General features: G+C 42.6%; 1 protein-coding gene across 3 annotated transcripts in view; it reads right to left on the bottom strand.

Annotated features, from left to right (window-relative positions):
* The window catches only part of NKAIN2 (sodium/potassium transporting ATPase interacting 2), a 952,006-nt gene that overhangs the window by 10,446 nt on the left and 919,394 nt on the right, over positions 1 to 22,166 (bottom strand). For 2 of the 3 annotated variants that reach the window (XM_060238906.1, XM_060238914.1), the window contains exon 6: positions 14,620 to 14,676. The exons of the other annotated variant lie outside the window; for it this stretch is intronic. In XM_060238906.1, the coding sequence (XP_060094889.1) occupies positions 14,620 to 14,676 (57 nt within the window). The remainder of the gene's footprint in view (positions 1 to 14,619; positions 14,677 to 22,166) is intronic. 3 annotated transcript variants of the gene reach the window in all.

Raw genomic sequence — 22,166 nt, 5'->3', positions numbered from 1 at the left:
AAATTAGCTGCAGCTGACAGAGATGAACTTAAGAAAATATCTCTGGCCTCAGCATTCATCGCAGATGCGATCCTAGATGCTGTCCAACTCTCAGTTAGAGCAAGGGCATGTAGAGTGGCAACCAGGCGGAACCTGTGGCTACGTACTTGGGAGGCAGATTTAGCAGCACAAGCCAAAGTGGTGGTGGTTCCCTTTAAAGGAGCAAAGCTGTTTGGCGATGAACTAGAACGTTTCCTCATAGAGGACAAGAACAAAAAGAAGGTGTTGCCATTCAAGAGAAAGGATAACAAACAAAAGAGACGCTTCCAATCCTTTCGAGATTCAAAGAAGTCCAATCGTTCGTCTAATTTCAAATCCTTCAAAGGTAAATGGCAGCCCAGAGGCAGAGACTTTAAATCCTTCTCCAGCAGGTCAGATTCTGGTTCCAAAGGGAACCCCCCCCCAAAAAGGGGGATCCCAATGACTACACCAAGAACCCAGAAGCGAGAGGGATCGGGGGACAGTTACAGCACTTTGGAAACATTTGGAAACACTCAGTGCAAGATCTATGGGTGTTAGAAATGGTGGCAAAAGGCTATGCCATAGAGCTGGACAGGTTTCTGCCTCACAGGTTCTGCGACGTCCCAAAGAAACCAGATCCTCTCGCCCACCAACAAATGCTTGTAGCAATAAAACACCTCTTGGATATAGGGGCTATAGAGAAGGTACCTCCACCCCAACGGGGTACGGGGGTATATTCCATTCTGTTTCTGGTCCCAAAGAAGAATGGAGATGTTTGGGTCATCCTGGACCTCAAATGACTGAACAAGTTTGTCTGGTAAAAGAAGTTCCAGATGGAAACCTTACGGTCTATTCTTCCAACTATCCAAGCCTGGAAATTTCTCACTTCTATAGATTTCTCCGAAGCTTATTTGCATATTCCAATCAGAGAGTCACAGGAGGATCCTGAGGTTCACGTACAACACGAGACATTACCAGTACAAAGCCCTCCCTTTTGGGTTGAAGTCCTCCCCTCGGGTGTTCATGAAGATCCTGGTAGCCTTAGTGGCTCACCTGCGGCTACAGGGGGTCCTGCTGTATCCATATTTGGACAACGTTATAATGAGAGCCCAATCATATCAACAGTCCATCAACATGACAAAATTGACTGTGACGACCTTGCAGAAGCACGGGTTCGTAGTGAACCTGGGAAAGAGCAATCTGATCCCTTGCAACGGATTGTGCATCTGGGAATGCAAATAGACACCCTTCGGGACAAAGTTTTCCTCTCAGAGGACAGGCAGAAAAAATTGCAACGCTCGTTACATGAGGTGGTCTCGACATAGGAGGTGCAATTGATGCAGCTAGCACAGTTGTTGGGCATTCTGGTGTCCTGTCAGGATGTTCTGCACTGAGCCAGGTTCCATGCACATCCGTTGCAACTCATACCTCAGAAAGTCCAGATACAGGAGGAGTTACCAATCCTTCTCAGGGAACAGTTGCAGTGGTGGCAAAACCCGACGTGGTTTCAGAGTGGGGGAGACATCTGGGAGCCGCAGAGGGTCATCATGACAACGGATGCTAGCCTCTTTGACTGGGGGGGCTCACTCGAGGGGTAAGATGACACAAGGATCTGGTTGACCAAGGAAGCACTACAGAACATCAATTTCCTAGAGCTCCGGGCGATTCGTTTAGGTCTGACCCACCTCGAAAAAGTGCTCAAAGGCTGCCACGTGTTGGTCAAGATGGACAATGTGACAGCAAAATCTTATGTGAATTGACAGGATGGCACCAGGGTGGAATCCCTCTGCAAGGAGGCGGTGTCTCTATTGATGTGGGCGGAGTCACATTTGAGGTCCATTAAAGCTGTGCATGTGGCAGCCAAAGACAATGTCCTAGCAGACTGGCTGAGCAGACAGCAGTGGACCAAGCGGAGTGGATGCTGGACAAGTCAGTGTTCCAGCAACTTTGCATCAGATACGGCAAGATAGAGATGGATTTGTTTGTGAAAGCACAGAACTGCCAGGTGCCGAGGTTTCTGGCAAAAAGCAGAGAGGCCAATGCAGAAGGGACTGATGCTCTAAGCTGCAATTGGCCTCCAGGACTACTATACGCTTTCCCACCGATTCAGTTGATATTCAGAGTTATTCAAAAAGTGTTGGACCAGAGGGTAGAGTTGGTGCTGTTAGCCCCCTTTTGGCCATGGAGGGGATGGTTTCAAGATCTATTGAGACTCAAAGGAGACACTGTGGCGCCTGCTGGTGAACAGAACTCTCCGATGGCAGGGGACAATGTTCCATCCCCAGCCAGGGCTGTTGCAGTTGACTGCTTGGAGATTGAGCGGGCACAATTAGCATCTCAGGGGTTTTCTCAGCAGGTTATTGACACCATGTTAACTTGTAGAAAGGGCTCAACCTACAGAGTGTATAACAACACCTGGAAGGTTTTTTTCTAAGTGGTGTACGGGGAAAGGTTGGGAACCTTTGAAGTTGCCTGTGCTTTCTACAGGAGGGGCTGGACAAAGGTCTGTCTACTAACACCTTACGGAGACACGTGGCTGCAATTTCTGCAGTCTGAGGAGCTAGTAAAGGGGGTTCACTAACAGCTCATCCCCATGTTAAGCGTTTTTTAAGGGGAACAGCTCTAATCAATCTACTGGCAGTACACAGGAAATTGAATACAGTGTTAAAAGCTTTGAGTAAACTGCCGTTTGAGCCTATGGCTACGTGTAGTCTAAAGGACCTGACCCTTAAAACATTGTTTTTAGTGGGGATCACCTCGGCACGTGGAGTGTCAGAATTAAAGGCGTTATTGGTGGATAAGGAGCTGTGCATATTCCATGTGGATAGGATGGTCTTGCGACCTGATCCAACTTTTGTGCCAAAAGTCAATTCAGTTTTTCATAGGACCCAGGAGATTGTTCTGCCCTCCTTTTGTCCCAATACCCAAAAGGAAAAGGAGAAAGAGTGGCATCGTTTGGATGTTAAATGGGCTCTGAGTTTTTACGTGGAAAGGACCAAAGGGTTCAGAAAATCAGATTCCCTTTTTGTTTCCTTTAATTTGGCGTCTTTGGGAAAACCAGTTTCACCTTCCACTATTAGCAGGTGGTTACGGGACTGTATTGCAGGAGCATGCAGAGTGCGGGGGCTTGTGCCTCCGGGGGGGGGGGGGGGGTTATGGCCCATTCTTTGAGCCATACGTTCGTATAGTGATGGGCCCTCCCACTCCTGGAATCACCGGAGAATGGAAGATTGGAAGCACTTACTGTGAAGCTTTCTTCCGGTGATTCCGGAGTGGGACGGTCCAACTCACCCAGAGGTGAGAGTGGCTTCCTTGTTGTAGGTGTGTTTGGGGCTGTGTCATCACTGTCATTCTGAATATAAACTGTACAGTGTGACTTGTTTATTGTTCTTACAAGTTGGTTATTGTTTTTCAATAAACTTTGAGCATGTTGCAGTGTTTTCAATGTTATTGGTGTCCATTATGTAAGATGTTTTTTACAGGATGAACAGGTTGGGGGAGTCATGGCTTGGTGATGACTGGGGGAAGGTCCCGGGGAAGGTCCCAGGGAATAGGCCACTCCCCCCTGGTGGATCATCTGAAGAACCAACCCTGTTCCAGAGGAGCCTAATCCCTATAGTGATGGACCGACCCACTTCGGAACCACCGAGAAGAAAGCTTCACGGTAAGTGCTTCCAATCTTCCATTCTCACAGAGCTGATCTCTCAAAGAGCAGTTTTCTGAGAGCTTCCTCAGCCCCACCTGCCTCATAGGGTGTTTGTTGTGGGGAGAGGAAAGGTAGGTGCTCTAAGACTCCGAGTGAAGGGCAGGGTATAAATCCAATCTTCTCCTCCTGTTTTATCATAGAGTTTCTTGTGATTCCTAGAGAGGTACAAAGTAATTTCCAAGTTTTCCCCAGAAATGACATTGCACCATTAGCCTGACAGTCATTTTGTAAAAAATTTAATTGCTCCTGCTCAGAACAGTGGCAGGAAATGATAGACATATGTGGGGAATCCCCTGCATTCACTGGAGGACTGGCAATCCTACCGTCACTATGTCCATAGGCAGTGAATTCCATGATTTAAAGACTCAGTGAGTGAAGATATATTTAATCAGTCCTGAACTTATTGCCTGTCAACTTCATTGGGTATCCCAATTTCAGATATTTTGGGAGAGGGAGAAAAACCCTCTCTATTCACTTTCTCAACACACAATACATATTGTTATAGACTTTTATCATGTCCCTCCTTAATTGGTGGTTTTTCTAAACTGAAAAACCAGATGTTTAGCTTTTCCTTATAGGCCAGGTGATCCAACCCTTTAAATCATTTTGGTTGTCCAGTCAGGCCTGTAACTAACCAGGGGTCCATGGGGTCTGTCCCCCTGACAGTTTTTTGGGGGGAGTCACTCCCAGACTGCCCCTTTCCCTCCTGCACATTTTAAATCATATGGGAGGGGCACCCAGGAGCAGCCGTTGCCCCTCCCATGCCATTTAAAGGGTCCACAAATCAGCTGATTGGTGGGGTTCAAATCATGAAGAAGGGGTGGCAGGAGCAGTCACCAGCCTCCTGCATGATTTAAAGGGTCCCCTCCCCCAAATCCCCCATGGCCCCTAGCTACAGGGCTCCACTGCTCTTCTGTCTTATATGTTTTTCCCAAATTGGCTTGTAGTCAATTTCTTCAGATTTTTCAGGCCTGTGATACTCTGAATGGACAATGTATATAGCAAAGAGATCCCAGTATAATGGCTCACAATATATTTAAACAGTACTGCACAATACATTTTCCTCCTCTCTTGCATTTTAAAAACCTAACTGGCTTTTTGGAATCTATGTGATGTCCAGATTGAGCTAAAAGTAATAAATCCCACTTCCCTACCGCTCTCTACAAAAAAACAATCCAATTGCTGCCCTTTTAGCTGGGCTTTTTATCCTGGCTGTGCCTAAAAGGTCAGTAAAAGTGTCACACTGCTTCTAAGTCCTGACAGCATTAGCAATGAATGAATAAATAAAGTTTATTGACTGGATGACCACAGAAACTGTACATCCCAGAGTGATTTATCAAACACACTTTAGTACATTTTCTTTTAATCTTGAACATAAACAGCAGCAGCATCACTGCTGTAGGTCCCTTAATTGTGTTTCCCCAAATGTACAGAGCCAAATGTACAGAGCCATAATCCCACTGATGTGATACATAAAAGCTTTGATGCATTTCATTCAAGGACGTATAATCTTAAATCTCACACAGCCTGATCTTGTGCATGATTACCCAGATACAAGTGCCACTGGTGTCAGTGAGACTTATTCCTCTGTGCACAGAATGGCACTTCTTGCTCTACTGTAGTGTCTTTTTCAAACACATCAAACAGAAGGGTCTTTCTAAGCTTCTAACAGAGGATGAAACAGCTAATCTGTTTCTTCCAACTAGAAATTGTAGAGGGAAAGAAGAATGTTATATGATAGCAAATATTGTTTAGTGACATCTTTTTAAAAAATAAATATATCTTTAATGTACTTGTAATAGCTTTACTTTTTAATAATTTGTATTGAGAAAGTTGTTTTCAGAAGGACAATAATAAAAAACCAAATACTATTGTGCCCTCCCCAAAATCATAAAGCTGGGCTAGTATCAGATCTGTAGATCAAAATCCTGTAATGGAAGCTTTGACAGTGTCCACACAGCAGCAATTGTTATGAAGTCACCCAGTGCAGCTGCCAATGGCCATGTGGAAAAGGAGCAGGCCAATGCTCCCTATGCATCCTATGATTTTCTTACAATGATGCACATCATAGATTGCTAGTAGTTTTTTTCCTTGCTTTAATCTCCTTCCAGAGAATCATAAGATTCTGCTTAAACTTTGAGGTGTATAAGAAATAAGGTTTAACAGCAGCTGCTGAAACACATACCAGTCAAGATGCAAATTCATCTGATCTGCACAAAATTGGGATTTGCTATTCAATTTAGTTCCTAGAAATATTTGCTCTGATATTTTTCTCCACAAGAAATGGCAACTACCCTGAACAGAAGGGTCTCTGCTGGCACAAACATAGCTCTGGGACTCGGGAGCCTTCACAAAGGGCAGCAGAGAAAGAATAAGCTGAAAAAGCAGATGGACAAATAGGAAAGAAAGAATATGGCACAAAATAGCAAAATCATTCATCTCCTCATCATCCAGGCAACAAAAGGTAGCAGAAATTAAAGAAGCAGTGAAGTAGACCAACCTATGGAGTGGGGCACTATACAAGGTTTTGGATCCCACCCATAGGGTCACACATCTTTTAAAAAACTGCCATTTTTTTGTTTTTTTGGAAATATTTGCTGCATGTGCCATACCTCTTGCTTTGCTTTCCTACAATCTGAAAGGAGCAACAATATGGTGAAGTTCCTCACTATAGTACACCTCCTAGTGTTTCCTGTCTCTTGCTGTCTTGGCCTACTGCCCACTGGCCTGAACTTGCGGTCATAAGTGTTCATGTCACATGATTGTCCCCTCTTCATGTCACATGATTTGTCATATGCTTGCAGCTTTGTGGGTCATTATCACTGCCTGGAGTTAAAGGTTGTTAAGGTGGGTTGACTGAAACATTGAAGACCGCCAAACTAAATACTGACATTACCCAACCAGTGTGGAGACTGCCAGTTACTACTGCCACATGGCAGCTGCATTTTATGGTATTTTATAGAATGATTAAAATACACTATAAAGGTATAAAAAAAGATACACAATAAATTACTTTTACAGGAATATTCATACAACGATTTTTCAGTAAAATCTGGATATGTCGAAATGACTCTGAATGAGGGCAATTTCGTTTAGTTTGTCTCCAGGATGTCTGAATCAATAAAATGTAAATAAGTAACAGTTGTACCAAACAAAGCCTTTAAAAACAAACAACAAAGTCTCCTGAGTTTTGGTCTTCTTTTAAGCTGTTAGTCAACACTCCCTGCCACATCAGTGATAATTAGAGTCCTACAGAACAGAGTCTAAGATTTACTATACTAATTTATCTCCAGATATTTGAAAGTAAGCATGTGCATGTGTGTGCACACACACAAAGAGCTTGTGAAAAGTTCATGGAGGAAGAGGAACAGGAGGCAACCAAGGTCAGCTCATTTCTAGACATTTCTTTCCCTTACTGTGACCCCCCTCCCAAAAAAACAGATCCCTTTTCATTGCTGCACTCTGCGACTACTAAGTAGATTGCTGACCCTCATCATGTAGATTGGTGACTCCGACAACAGATTGCAAAGTTCTCCAAGAGAAGGGATACAGTGATCATGGGAGATTTCAGTTACCCAGACATCTGTTGGAAGTCCAACTCTGCTATAAATGAAAAGTCAAATAGATTCCTGACTTGTCTTGCTGACAATTTCCTTTTCCAGAAAGTGAAGAAGGAAACAAGGGGATCTGCTATCTTGGATTTGATTCTTACCAACAAGGAAGAATTGATTGAAGAAGTGGAAATAGTGGGCACCCTGGGCAGTAGTGACCATGTGATTTTGGAATTTACAGTCTAAGGGAAGGAAAAAGCTATATGTGGTCAGACTTATAGGTTGGACTTCAGAAAGGCAAACTTTGATAAACTTAGAGCTATGCTGGGTAAAATCTCATGGTCAGAAATACTTAGGAAGAAAGGGCGTTCAGGAGGGTTGGAAGTTTCTTAAAAGCGAAATACTGAAAGCGCAATCACAGACGATTTCTATGAGAAGAAAAAATGAAAAAAGCCTAAAGAAGCCAAGTTGGCTCCATAAACAGTTCTCTAAAGACTTGAGAAATAAAAAAGACTCCTTTAGGAATTGGAAGGAGGGCCTTATAACCAAGGATGAATATAAACAAATCACCAGTGCTTGTAGAGAAAAAGTTAGGAAAGCTAAAGCTCAGTATGAGCTTAGGCTGGCCAAAGATGCTAAAAACAACAAAAAAGGGTTCTTATGGTCAGAGTAAGAAAAAGAGCAAAGACATGGTAGGCCCATTGTGAAGGCAGGAAAGTGAAATTGTAACGGGTAATGAAGAGAGGGTGGAACTGCTCAATTCCTACTTTTCCTCAGTCTTCTCTTCTGAGGGAAACAGTGCTCAACATGGCAAAAAGAGAACATATAAGGAGGGTATGAAGTTCCACCTAGGATCAGCATGGGGTAGTACATAAACACCTAGTTTCCTTTAATGAAACTAAGTACTCAGGGCCAGATGAACTGCATCCAAGGGTTCTAAAAGAGCTTGCAGATGTAATTTCTGAGCCTCTGGCTTTTATTTTTGAGGATTCTTGGAAAACAGGAGAGGTGCCGGAAGTTTGGAGGCGGGCGAATGTTGTCCCCATCTTCAAGAAGGGAAAAAAAGAGGATCCGGGTAACTATCGACCCGTCAGCTTGACGTCTATACCTGGAAAAGTTTTAGAACAAATCATCAGTCAGTCCTGGAACATTTAAAAAGAATGGATGTGTTTACTAAGAGCCAGCATGGGTTTCTCAAGAACAAGTCATGTCCAACTAACCTGATCTCTTCTTTTGAGAAAGTGACTACCTTGCTGGATCAGGGGAATGCTGTGGACGTTGTTCATCTTGATTTCAGTAAGGCTTTTGATAAAGTTCCACATACTATCCTTGTTGACAAGTTGGTAAAAAGTGGTTTGGATCCTGTTACTGTTAGGTGGATCTGTAACTGGTTGACAGATCGCACCCAAAGAGTGCTTGTGAATGGTTCCTCATCTTGGAGAGGAGTGACAAGTGGAATGCCTCAAGGATCTGTCCTGGGACCTGTTTTGCTCAACATCTTTATAAATGATTTGGATGAAGAAATAGAGGGAATGCTTATTAAATTTGCTGATTATACTAAATTGGGAGGTGTTGCAAATGCAATAGAAGACAGAAACAGGATACAGGATGACCTTGACAGGCTGGAAAACTGGACTAAAACCAATAAAATGAATATTAACAGGGATAAAGGTAAAGTTCTGCAATTCGGTAGGAAAAATCCCATGCATAGTTATAGGATGGGAGAGACTTGTCTTAGCAGTAGCATGTGCGAAAAGGATCTAGGGGTCTTAGTGGATCATATGCTGAACATGAGTCAACAGTGTGACTAAAAAGTGTGGCTAAAAAGGCAAATGCAATTTTGGGCTGTATCAACAGAAGTATAGTGTCCAGATCATGTGATGTGATGGTATCACTTTACTCTGCTCTGATAAGACCTCAGCTGGAGTATTGTGTTCAGTTTTGGGCACCTCATTTTAAGAAGAATATTGACAAGGTGGAATGGGTCCAGATGACAGCGATGAAGATGGTGAGAGGTCTGGAGACCAAGTCCTATGAGGAAAGGCTGAAAGAGCTGGGAATGTTTAGCCTGGAGAGGAGGCAGCTGAGAGGTGATATGATCACCATCTTCAAGTACTTGAAGGGCTGTCATATAGAGGATGGTGTTGAAGTGTTTTCTGTGGCCCGGAAGGTAGGACCAATGGGTTGAATTTAAATCAAAAGAGTTTCCAGTTCAACATTAGGAAGAACTTTCTGTCCGTTAGAGCGATTCTTCAGTGGAACAGGTTTCTTCAGGAGGTGGTGGGCTCTCCTTCCTTGGAGGTTTTTAAACAGAAGCTAGATGGCCATCTGACAGTGATGAAGATCCTGTGAATTTGGGATAGGTATTTGTGGGTTTCCTGCATTGTGCAGGGGATTGGACTAGATGACCCTGGAGGTCCCTTCCAACTCTATGATTCTGTTTTCCTAGTCCATCATTATGATGTCCCTGGAAGGGACTGTGGACTTTTTCAAAGCCATTGTATCAAACCAATCCTTGTGTCCTTTCCAAGTCTCACCCTCCTCCTTGACAGAAGAGGGAAGAGGTCCCCCTCCCCCCAACACCACAATTTGGATGATGCTTGGGTAGGTTTGACATGCAGGGTGTGCATGCAGTCTCCTGAATGCTGGGCAATAATGTTCTTGTCCCTCAGAAGCTAAATTTTCTAGGTCACCCTAGGACTTCAGGTATTAAACCAGTGCTTGATGCCCTATGGTGAGGAAGAGGGAGAGAAGAGAGGCAGGAAGCAAGTGAGCTACAAACTCTTTCATCCTCTTTTCAACCATACTGGCAAAGCAAGTAGGGGTGCAGGGAGAAGAACAAAGCACAAAATTGGGGAGGGAAGGAAAGAGAAATTCTTTTCTGACTCAGATATGTAACCTGAGCCAGAAGTATAATGCTTACGTTTATTAATATCATCATTAGTATCATTAATATTATTTGTGCATTATTTTCAAAAGAAAATGGTTGTACGTGGCTAACATACGTATGTGTTCAATATATGCATGTTGTAAGTGTCCAATACATGCATGTGTTCACACAGCCACACATATGCACGAGTGTTCAGTTGACAATCCATCTGTAAAAAGTAACAGGTACTGCCACATCATTCCCTTGTGAAATGTAGCATCATGCTCTCACCCACCCAATGAAAAAACAAGTGAAGTATATGTGCTTACATTGGCAGCACATATACTAAAACTGAAGTACATGAAAACAAGAATCCACCAAAGATAGTCTTATTTTGTTTAAGACTATCTTAAGCCTTCTTATAGACACCCACCCACCAGATATGGGTTCTGAAGTGGAATATGAAGGAATGAAGAAGAAGCTATCTGAAACATATAGGGGAAAGGAACAAGAATTAGCATGACACAAAACATGAACATGCAAGGAAGCAAGGCATCCAAAGGTGATTGAGCTGCTGGGTGTAAAATACAATGCATAGCTATAAGGTGTGCATAGGCATGAGATGCACAAAGTGGAAAACAGGGAAGGAAGCAATGGGCTGTCCCTCCTGTACTCTTCTCAGCCATCTGCCCAGAGACTGGCCAACTTTCTTTAAAAAAAAAGTTCCCAAAGCAGCATGTACTTCAGGAAAGGGAATCTGTATTGATCATTACCAGTGATGGTGTGCAGTCATAGCACACACCATGCAGCAATCAGGACACTCATAGCTGATCTAGCTGTAGGCGGGGGCAGGGGGGATCTCATTTCCCTATCAATGTAATATCTGGTATGCTAGATTCTAATTTTAAGCAGTTACACCTTTCTAAATCTATCAAAGGCTTTGAAGGGTATAACTGTTTGGAATGGTCCTGGCAATTTTCTAGCTGGAGAAGCGCTACTTAGAGTAACATGTTTGTAATAACTAATAAGCAACTGCATGTTTACTGGACTATTAAATCAGTGAGTAGAAAGATCATTAATTGCCTTTTGTCTAAAGCACATCTGCATAGCACTTATTTTGGGGATCAGATTTGCAGTTGATCTGTGCTGGGACTGCTCTGGTTCTCATCCATCTACAAACATTGTCTGTTAAGTCTTTAGTATTCCAGTTTTGCAGGTGTTTTCAGTGTTGTCCAATTCTTCAGAAATCTTTCCCATGAAAGGAATGTTGAGTCTACCAACCTGTAAACATGGAACATTCTAGAAGTACAAAGTACTACTAATAGTTTATAATATATATATAAAGACCTTAGAGAGGACACAAGAAATGCTTAAAAATATAATTCCTTCTCTCTTTCTGAGTTATAGTTCAGTTGGATCAGGATATTTCTAGGATCATTTCCATCTTAATGTGCCATTTTGCATGTGGGGACATTCTAAAATGGTTCCTAAAGCATTTTCAAATTGACAAAATGATTCAAATAGACTGGAAAATTCTGCAGGTTATACGCAATCATCACCGTCTAGAGAAAAATGCAAGTAAGGTAGGATCATTGTGTCTCTAATGAAATAAGCTGTTAGCAATAAATTGCTGTAGGCAGCTTATTACCAGGGCAGTGTGGGGATAAGGAAAGGGGGGGGGGGAAACCAAAGAAAAAGCCTGATACAAAGGAAGGAAAACCCCACCACAACAAAGAGAATTCTGAAGACCTAAAGAATGAAAAAGAGTCTACAGCATTGGTCGTCACACCTGCAGCATTTCAGGAACTCTTTCCCTATTGTCTGTTAAGAAGCTTCTGGGCATCCAGTCTGGAAACCCACCATTGTGTAGAACTTTTAAGAGGGACAAGCTTGCTGGATATCTCCATTACCACAGGGGTGACTGGGCAAGTTCTCCATTTGAGTCAACCTGATTACACTTCCATGGAATACCAAATCATGGAAATTTAAAATAAGAGGCTTCTATTCATTGAGGAAATCAAATGACAAACACTGATTGGAAAGGTGGGAGTCAAAAAGGTAATTATATTTGGTGAGCCTGTAAAAATTAAGCAGTCAACCACAGACAACTGAGGATCCCTTGACTGTTTTTGCTGAGTTGAGTATTTGGAAGATCCTTGTTCAAATCCCCAGTCAGCTACAAAGTTCAATGGGTGATCCTGGGCCATTCACACTTAGCCTAAATTTGTCTCATTGAGATAATGAAAGAATAAAACAGATAAAATGTGACAAAGATCAAATTCTTTCATTCTGTTTAATAATAATCCAGGATGTTCTGATATTTTTATAAAAGCTTTTAATAGCTGATAACAGATGGGTGGTTTAAGCAGCCCCAGGGACGGCAGACAGGCGGATCAAAAAAGTGCATATACACACACATACATCTGCCTGCCATCCCCGTCCCACACACAGCCTGTCCTGGGCCAGATTGAAGCCACCTCAGAAGGGTACCACTTTCAAAGTGGTACCTAAATTCTGAGGCAGCTTTAAGGTGCTTCTCCAGCTGTCTGGATGGCCGGGAAGCACCCAGGGAGCAGCCGACAGGTGCACAAGTGCTCTGGAAGCTCCTCCAGGGTGCACACAGGCTGTCCCTGTTCTGGGGGCAGGCCACGGGCCATCTGGAAACTCCCAGCCAGTCCTTTTCTGGCTGGCTGACTTCCAGGGCAGCATGATGCTGCCCTGAGCCAGCTGTCTGTTCTCAGCCAGGCTAACCAACAGGATATCATCTTCTGCGCTAAATCTTTTTCAGCAGCTTGCAGAATTTTTTGTGAAATTTTATGTATGGATTTTAAATTTTAGAGATTTCTACTGTTGGCAACAGGACAGACCCATTTAATTTTTGTAATGTCTTTTTTCTGTACAGCCTTTGCTTTTGACTTGTACTGGCCATTGACCAAATAAATATATTGATTAAATAGAATATGGTTCTAAAAAAATCATGCTTAGAGCAGCAGTTGGAGAAAAATTTAAAAAAATACTGTCAGTCTGGTGGTGTGACATCACTTCTGGGGGAAACCTGCAAATGATACCACATTTTTAGGAACTGTTGAAAGCTTTATAACAAAACCATAGAGGCTTTGACAATTTCTTGAGAGGATTGATGTCATTTCTGGGAAAAACATGCAAGTGACATCAGTTCTCTTTAGAAATTGGTTTTACCTTCTGGGTTTTTCATGCCATCACTGACAGCCCCCGCCTCTGAAGTTACCCTCCCTCTGATTTCCCACTGGTTACCAGCTGGCCTGGCAACCCTGCTGATGGCTGAATCTCTGGTAATATTTGTACAGAGGAACCATATGATTAGTCTGTTTCCTGGTCACAGAGCCCTGAAGAAGCATCTCCCAAACCTATACAATAGGCCAGGGGTGGCCAACGGTAGCTCTCCAGATGTTTTGCCTACAACTCCCATCAGCCCCAGCCATTGGCCATGCTGGCTGGGGATGATGGGAGTTGTAGGCAAAAAACATCTGGAGAGCTACCATTGGCCACCCCTGTAATAGACAATGTATTTTCTAAGAATCTAGGTGTGTGTGGGTAAAACTTTTATTACTTAGTATGGAATGAAAGGTTCCAGGTTGAGGTAGGTACTCAATACTTCTGTGTAAAAAAACTTTAAAGTAACCTATAGAAGACAGATAGATAATGGCTTTTATTTATGTACAATTTTTATTCTACTCTATCTACTAAGGTTCTCAGCATCTTTTCAACATAATTTAGAACATAACCATACACCAAACATTAAGAATCAGAAAATAATCTAAAACATAAAACATCAAATAATTTCAAAAACAAATCTGAATAAGAAAGTCATACAGTTCCTCTAAAAGTGAATCTCAAAGATTCTATATGTCAGGGGTCCCCAAAAGTGGTATCTGTGGGTGCCATAGCACCTGTCAACACCTTTGTTTTTGCCCACCAAGTGTTTTTCAAAAGTGGGCACGGCCCAGTGGGGCTTTTGTTCAGAGGGCTTCTGGTTGGCCATGGGAAAACTGATTGGTTGAGCATATATTTAAATTGCTTTTGGCAGCAGCTGCCACCACAGCAAAAGGATCCTCATTGTGTGGCTGAAGATAAGCTGTGTGTATGTAAGAAAATGTTTTTCAACAATATGTTGGCATCCTGTTAAACAGAGCTTCTGCCTGAAGTGCTGAAGTGTTACTATTAGGATTATGCATAACGTTGTTCCTGACATTTTGTGCTTAGCTCCACCTCCTGTGACAGCCATTTGTGTTTGGCTCTGCATTCCATGGCAACCATGTTGTGCCTTGCTTCTTCTTCTGCAGTATCCATTTTGTGGTTCTGTCCACTACACTGTGTCAGAATTCCAAAGATTGGGGACCCCTGCTGTAGGTCACTATGGAAAAGGCCCAGCAAGGGATTCCTGTCATCCATCCTAACCTTCTTAACAAAGGGGATTCTAGGCAAGACATTCAAATTTTTAAAGGAATACATACTTTGGTTTGCTCCAGGGAGCCAGTAGACCAATCTTCCTCCCATCATCGGGTATTCAGCTGTAAATTTTAGCAGGCCAAAACTCAGATAAGAGTTTGAGAAAATATAGATGTGATTTTTCTGTGTTAGGTAGTGCTTTTTAAAGAAATAATTAAAAGACAAAGGGCTGCTGCTTCAACTATTACAAAACAGTATCATCCTGCTAAGCTGTAAAAGCTATTTTTGGGGAGTGGGTGGGGTGGATGAAGAGAATGTGAAATAAGGCAGCATGCAGTGGGAAGATGCATAACAGTGGCCAATGGGATGTGGGCTTATGTCCCACACTGTATTTGGACTCGTATTATGCCACTTAGACCTGGTATAGATGTATCACCAACTAAACGCTAGCAATTAGAAGTGGATCATGGACGACGTGTTCTTTTTACTCTTCTCCCTCTCTTGTACACAAATTCTCCCTTCCTCCATCAACCCCCAGTTCATCCAAGTTTTGCCAACCCTAGCTAAGGGGGATGCTTAAATCCCCATTCAAAACCCACAACTCTATCTCATTAAGCCATGGATAACTTTGGTTAACTGGTTATCCATGGTTAACTGCTTATCCCCAAACAACGACAATATCAGAAATAAATTAGACCAATCTGCTTGATAAATAAAGTCTCCCACTTAAGCTAATTACTTTCCTAATACCAGTATTTGAGTGATTAAAAAAATACAGAGTTTGGATGTGGAATTAATTTTGTTCTTAAAGGAGAATTATTATTTTTTATTTTTTTAATTTTTGCAAATTTATAGTCCGCCCTTTTCCAGGATGGGCTCAGTGCGGATTACAACACAATAAACAGTTAAATTCCAACAATAAAAGTTAAAATTAAACAGTTAAAACCATTAAATAAAAATGAAATAAGGTGGCATCAATGGTATAAACATCATTCACAGATTGAGAGACAGGAATCACAGGTTTCTTGGATGTCAATTATCAACAGTGCCAGCCCAGTCCCTGGTTATCAGGATGGTAGTCAGTGCAGGGAGGCCAGTTAGATGGTATGAAGACGCCTGCCTGCCTCAGCCAAAGGCCTGGCGGAATAGCTCCATTTTGCAGGCCCTCCGGAATGGCAGTAGATCCGGTTGGGCCCGAATCTCCTTGGGGAGCTGATTCCACCAGGTTGGGGCCAGGGCCAAAAAGGCCCTGGCCCTGGTCAAGGCAAGCTGGATGTCCTTTGGGCCAGGGATAGTCAGAAGATGTTGGTTGACGGATCGTAGTGGCCTCTGGGGGTCGTATGGGGAGAGATGGTCCCACAGGTATGTCGGTCTTTTGTCTTTATAGCCTTTTATCAGATTTGCAGCTATTTAATGAACCAGTTTATTTCTACTGCAGGTTCCCCTACTATCAGAAGCACTGTGGTTTAAAACAGATCCTCATTTTAAAAACATGTCAATGTAATTTGATAAGGAAAAAATAAATAAAAGAACAACATTCTTTGTGGGAACTATCCCCTTTGCTTACCAAGATGAATCACTAATTTTATTAAACTGTATGCCATCATGATGATGAGTCACCCAAATGGTGACATTATTTCCATCAAAATACTCCTATTATATAAACGTATTTGAAACTCAAGCTTGACAGTTCCCTAAGGAGATAGTGATGGATGTTTGGGGACAAATGGGCCAGGTAGAGTGGGAGATGGTAAACTGACATAGAACACTAGTGACAGCATCATTTTCAGTGTATGAGTCTATGTATTAATATTTTTCATAGCACAACTGTGTCTCTTAGAGATTTCCTTAACATCAACTTCATTAGTGAGGAAGGCAGCAATCCATAACCAATTTTCTTTTCATGTTGCACTTGTTTGCATAGAAACCCAGCCCTTTTGTTGAAAACATTTGCAATTAATCCCTCAAACAAAAGGAAATGCAAATCTTACAGTCTCCCCTAACCAAAGTCCTCCAACTCAGGGCTCTGATCACCATCTATTATACACTAAAATGAACTGAAATTCCCTCTTTGAGCCTAACCTAATTTTCTACTGATAATAGGCATGGATTCCCAGAAGCACTTAATGCAGCTTGATAGTAACATCCTAATTTCCTTTTCTGGTAAATGTTTTAAATAAGATTTTAGCACCAAAGGAAATTAACCTTTAAATTAATTGTAATTATAAAATGCCACTGCTGATTTTGTCTTCAGCCTAATTGCTTGCTATCATTTAAACCAGCTGTACCTCAACTGAGCTTTAAGTTGAGGTTTCTCATAGCTACATAGTACCAATTGATCAAGGTGTCTGTTTCTGTCTGTGTGCAGGGCGGTCTCTTAGAGGTGCTGTAAAGATTAGGACAATATTGTGAAATTTACATGCCCAGCAACTTCAGAATTAGGGTTATGGGAAACCTGTCAGTTTGTTTTCACAGATATGTCTACTTTCTCACTGCATGCTTGAGATGCTCTGTAGTTGCAGACATACAGATTCACAACACCGTTTCTGAATCACTGTTGCAGACTGCAGGCACATTATTTTCAACAACTGGCTTAACTGTGCATCATGATTCATGAGCATAGACCTCTCTCTGAGAAGACTAATGTCCCACTGAACCATTCTGGTGCATTACATCATTCCCATAGCTTCCTTCCACAAGTAGAAGAACATCTTGTGGAGTAGCTAATTTTAAGCAGAAAAAGGCACAAGGAGAAGGGAATTAAGCATCTTGTCCCTCTACCATTCTTTCACTCATATCCAGCAACCTTACATAACAGTTTTTCATTTTAAAAATGCCATTGAGGATTGTTACACCATGTCTACTACATAATTGTTCAGTCTGGCTCAAATTATACAGCTGTAGAAGACAAAACAGAAAAAGGTTTCTAAATAAGCAGTAGGGAATGGTCTTCTTTGCTAAGCAGAGCTGTGGAGAGGAGGAGGTCTAGCGATATAAAATCATCTGGTTACACTGGAAGCCCATGAAGCCAAGCAGCAGATCATGTGATTTGCCTTGAAATGATGCCTGGCTGGGTCTAGATAAGGACACAGAGGAAATCTCAGTGTGGGAACCTGTGATGTCTCTCAGTGGGTGTGATCAGATGGGCAGGTTGCAGCAGCAGTATCTCAAAACGCCATTTCAGTTTGCACTGGCCTGCTGCAATCAGACAGCAGGCACTCAGTTGGCAGAACAGACCTGAGGCTGGCCAATCACATTGCTAATGCACTGTAATCATGGACCCATGGGAAATGGGTTTGGTTTTTTAAAAGTCCCACTGTGCATATGCACAGGTGGATGAGTGCCCCTTGGAGTGAGGTTGGAGAAAAAAGAAGGGATGCACTGGAAATGGAGTGCAGCAATCACACCACTCATGCATTTCCATGATGTGCTGGGGTGATCAGATGGATAGAAACTGACCATGGAAGTGCTTCCCTGGGAAGCCACCTGAATTTCTGCAGCGGCTATTTAATCTTTCTGGGAGTCATTGTAGCACAAGGTAAGGATGAGTGGGATATGGAGGGCCAGATGTGCATGTGTGATCATGCCTGTTTAATCTGGAGGGGAGGGTGGCGCTGTTGGGCCAAATTGCTCATCTGATCACATCCAGTGGTCTGGTTGCTAAGTGTGTGAAATATAGGAGAGAAGGAAATACTCCTCTAATTCTTCAGTTAGTGGAAAAACTTGGATCCAGTCCCATTGTTCATATCATGACTGGGATCTAGAAAACTATTGATACGCCCAAAAGCTTATTTATGCCCCAAAGGAATTTCTCTCTTTTTTAAAAAAAATTTACTGCTCCCCCATCCACTATACTTCTTAAAATGTTGTTATGAGATATGCTGAGCTTGTTTTGCAATGTATTAGTTCAAAGTTCCTAGTAGATTTACTAGATTTGCTATTCTTTGAATCATAGCCTACATATAAATGGTTGCTTTTCATTATATATCGGGGATATACATTAGATAAAACTAATTTCTAACCTTACAAAATAAGATTAAAAGGTATAGATTAGCAGAAAAAATACAAGTGCTATTGAACATTGCCCAATAATTGGGAAAGTCTCAAAATATACTGCATGCCTCTCACTCAAAATAAGGAACATTCCACATACTAAGGCACTATTCTAAGGCCACTCTGGAAGCTGTGTAGGAAGGCAATTAAGCTCCTACACAACATAATTGGAGACATGAGTGTTATGCCACACCATCAATAAGCCAATGTAAACAACATGGTGTGGATGTAGCTGTGCTAAAATTGAGGCAAGAATGGACAACACTAGGGTGTGCCTAATGCAGAGCTAGACTCCTCTTCCTATGCTCTGCCATTTCCATTCCTACCCCAGCATCATAACATTGCACTGCTGAAAGAGGTGGCAACATATATAAACACTATGAACACTTTCCTTGACTTTTGCAGGTAAACACAGCTCACTGTGCAAACTTCAGCCAGGACACCCATATCTCAAAGAATAGTGTGTGTAGAATGGGGATATACCTCTCTGGCCTGATGTCCACACTTGACACCCATGGGGGAACACAGGCAGTGGCCACCCCTCCCTAGGCCACTGGGCTTTTTGGATTTTAAAAAATGGCACTGGAATATCATTACATTGAAATAACAATGGGTGTGAACAGGGCTTTTTTTGAATGCACAGGAATGCAGTTCTGACTGGCATGGTGTCAGGGTGTGTGGCCTGATATGCAAATGATTTCCTGATTGATTTTTCTACCAAAAAACCCTGTGCGAAACAGTAGTAATGCCAACGGTTGCGGCCTAATATGCAAATGAGTTCTTGCTGGGCTTTTTCTACAAAAAAAAAAGCCCTGGGTGTAAAAGATTTTCTAAATTCCCAGCTTCCATTTGCAAAACAAAAGTCTGTAGCTTCTTCTATTGTGGAAATATGATTTCCCCCTTAAATCTTCACAAGGAAAAAGGTTAGAGACTTAATTTTTTAAATCTGTGAATTCAGAGAATGTATTACATGTGCTGTTACACTGGTATATTGATATTATTATATTCTAGAGCCGTTTAAAAAAATAATCAAAACCCTGGTAGGGGGAGAATTTCTTGTAAGTAGTGAAGACTTAATTTTTCTTTTTGCACAGGGGGCTTTTTTTGTAGAAAAAGCCCAGCAGAAACTCATTTGCATATTAAGCCACACCCCCTGACATCAAGCCAGCCAGAACTGCGTTCCTGTGCATTCCTGCTCAAAAAAAGTCCCGGCTCTACATCTGTGAAACAGGGTTTAGACTTGAGCTCAGTCATACTTGGGCAACAGACAAAAAACTGAAATTTGTATGCATATAATCCCAAGTATCTGGATGATTAGGAGAAAAAATCCTGGATAATTTTACCTCTCCCATTCAAAAGTTGAGTCAAACTTCACCTTGTAACAGAGGCCAGCTCTCTGGCATGCAGCTGCAGCAGTATACACTGGGAGTGTCTGAACTGAGGCAGCATGGAAAATTACAATCTTGTTTCAGCCGCTTAACCTTAGTTTACCTACATCAAATTATCAAAGGCTTGTTGAACTGCTGGGAAAATATTATCATATGTGAGGTGTTCTGAATTTGTATTAAAGGAATACATGCATATGTTTGGTTTTTGTATGCTTTTTTCCCTGCCCCCAGGACCCATTTAGAGGACCAAAATAATGTAAGCGATAGTCATCTCATGGCATTCCAGTTGTTAGGCTGCAAATTTTGCATGATCTTGAATTATTCTAGCTACATAAAAAGGATCCCTGAGGGGAAAACTGCATACAAAACAGAAACACAGATCCAAATATCAAACTGCTCTCTGACAATGTAATGGTTGCTCTTTATTTCTGTATCCTTAAAGCTTTTTAAATAAAAGGTTCTGTTTCCATTTGTTCAATACTATGTTTCTACGTAGTATTGAAACTGTTTAAAATTCTGTAAAACTATATAGGAAATAGATCAGAGCTTCAAAGAGTACTGCATTAAGTATGTGGTGAACTCCTGGCTTAGGGATACCAGTCCCCAGATGGGGACAGGGAATCCCCCAATTTCATGGACGCCTGCCCGCAAGTCCCACCCCAACAGCAGACACCCAGGGACATCCCTCTCCCACCTGCAGGTTTTAAAGGGCTCTCCAGCTGATTTGTGGGAACAAGTGGCCTGTCGATCAGCTGGAGGGCTTTTTAAATCTTGTAGGAGGCCCCTGACCTGGATAGCATAGGCAAGCCCAATCTCGTCAGATTTCAGAAGCTAAGCAGGGTTGACTCTAGCAAGTACTTGGATGGGAGATGTCCTTGAAATACAAGTAGTAGGGAGGTGGGAGCAGGCTTGATTCAGCCACCTCTGAGTATCCTTCAGGCCCCCAGTTTGGATCAGTCACCAGAAGTCGCCATGACTTCCAGGTACAGACACACAAAAAATGCAACAATACTAAAAAAAAATTGTGAGATGGAGGGGGTGGCGGCTGCCAGCATGCCTGAACTCCAGGTGGTGATGTGCTGCTTGGAGTTCAGGCATGCATTGCCCCCACTCGCAAAAAGCACTTAAAGGGACCCTTTAAATGGTTTTAGTGAGCGGGGGCACCGGCACTGTGTGCCTCTGAATTCAGGTGTGTGGTGCGCCAGTGCCCTCACTTGCAAAAACAATTTAAGGAAGGCCCCCTTTAAATGGTTCTTGCACACTGGTGCTGAGGGTGCCTTCCAAGATGATAATGTCACTTCTGCAAGGTGTCATCTTGTTGGGGACATCCCTACCTCTTCCAGGAATGCCCCCCCCCAAGTCCTCCACCGGGGGCAAGGCAGGACCTGACAATCCTAACTGGTTATATGTACACACTTTTACGTAAGCACTCTATGGTATTCATAGATCAATTTTTGGAATATAACTCTAGAGAAAGTAAATTTCTTCATTCTCTGAAAACATATTGGCATTGTTTTTGAGTGCAAAAATGGCACCAGTTTACGGCTGCCAACTCGCACTTCGGCAATTCCTGGAGATTTGGGGGCAGAGCCTGAGAGTCTGAGGAGAAGGATCGGGGATGTGGTGCTATAGAGCTGACCCTTCAATACTGCCATTCCCTCCTGGAGAACTGATCTACGTAGTCTAGAGGTCCAGGCCCCACCTGGAGGATGGCAGATCTACACCAACTAAAACGGAAGGAGATTAATATTCAGGTGTTTCTTAGGGATGCCAGCCTACAGATGGGACTAGGGTTATCGGGTCCTACTTGGCTCTGAGTGGGCGTACAAAGCATGTGTGGTACAATGTGTGCACAATGTGTGAACACATCATGCAGGGGGTACCATAGCAATTTGGCACCATAGAGTTTTTACTCAAATTACAAAGCATCCCCGCATATGCCCCACATTGCATTGGCCATGTCACATGCGATGGAGGTCTTTGGGGATGGGGATCCCTCCAGGGTCCAGCTCTCTGTCAGTGGGCTGGGGGCCCCCAAACCATGGAAACCCCACCCCAAATGGAAGGCTGGGAACCCTAGATGGGATGTGAGAATCCCATGGAATTGCAACTCCTCTCCCAACTACAGAGATCAGTTTCCCTGGAGAAAATGGATGCTTGGGAGGGTGGAC

Source organism: Heteronotia binoei, chromosome 1 (assembly GCF_032191835.1).
Source record: "Heteronotia binoei isolate CCM8104 ecotype False Entrance Well chromosome 1, APGP_CSIRO_Hbin_v1, whole genome shotgun sequence".
NCBI classification, from domain to species: Eukaryota; Metazoa; Chordata; class Lepidosauria; order Squamata; family Gekkonidae; genus Heteronotia; species Heteronotia binoei.
The sequence above is the reverse complement of the archived record's forward strand: the minus strand, read 5'-3'. Positions and strand labels throughout refer to the sequence as shown.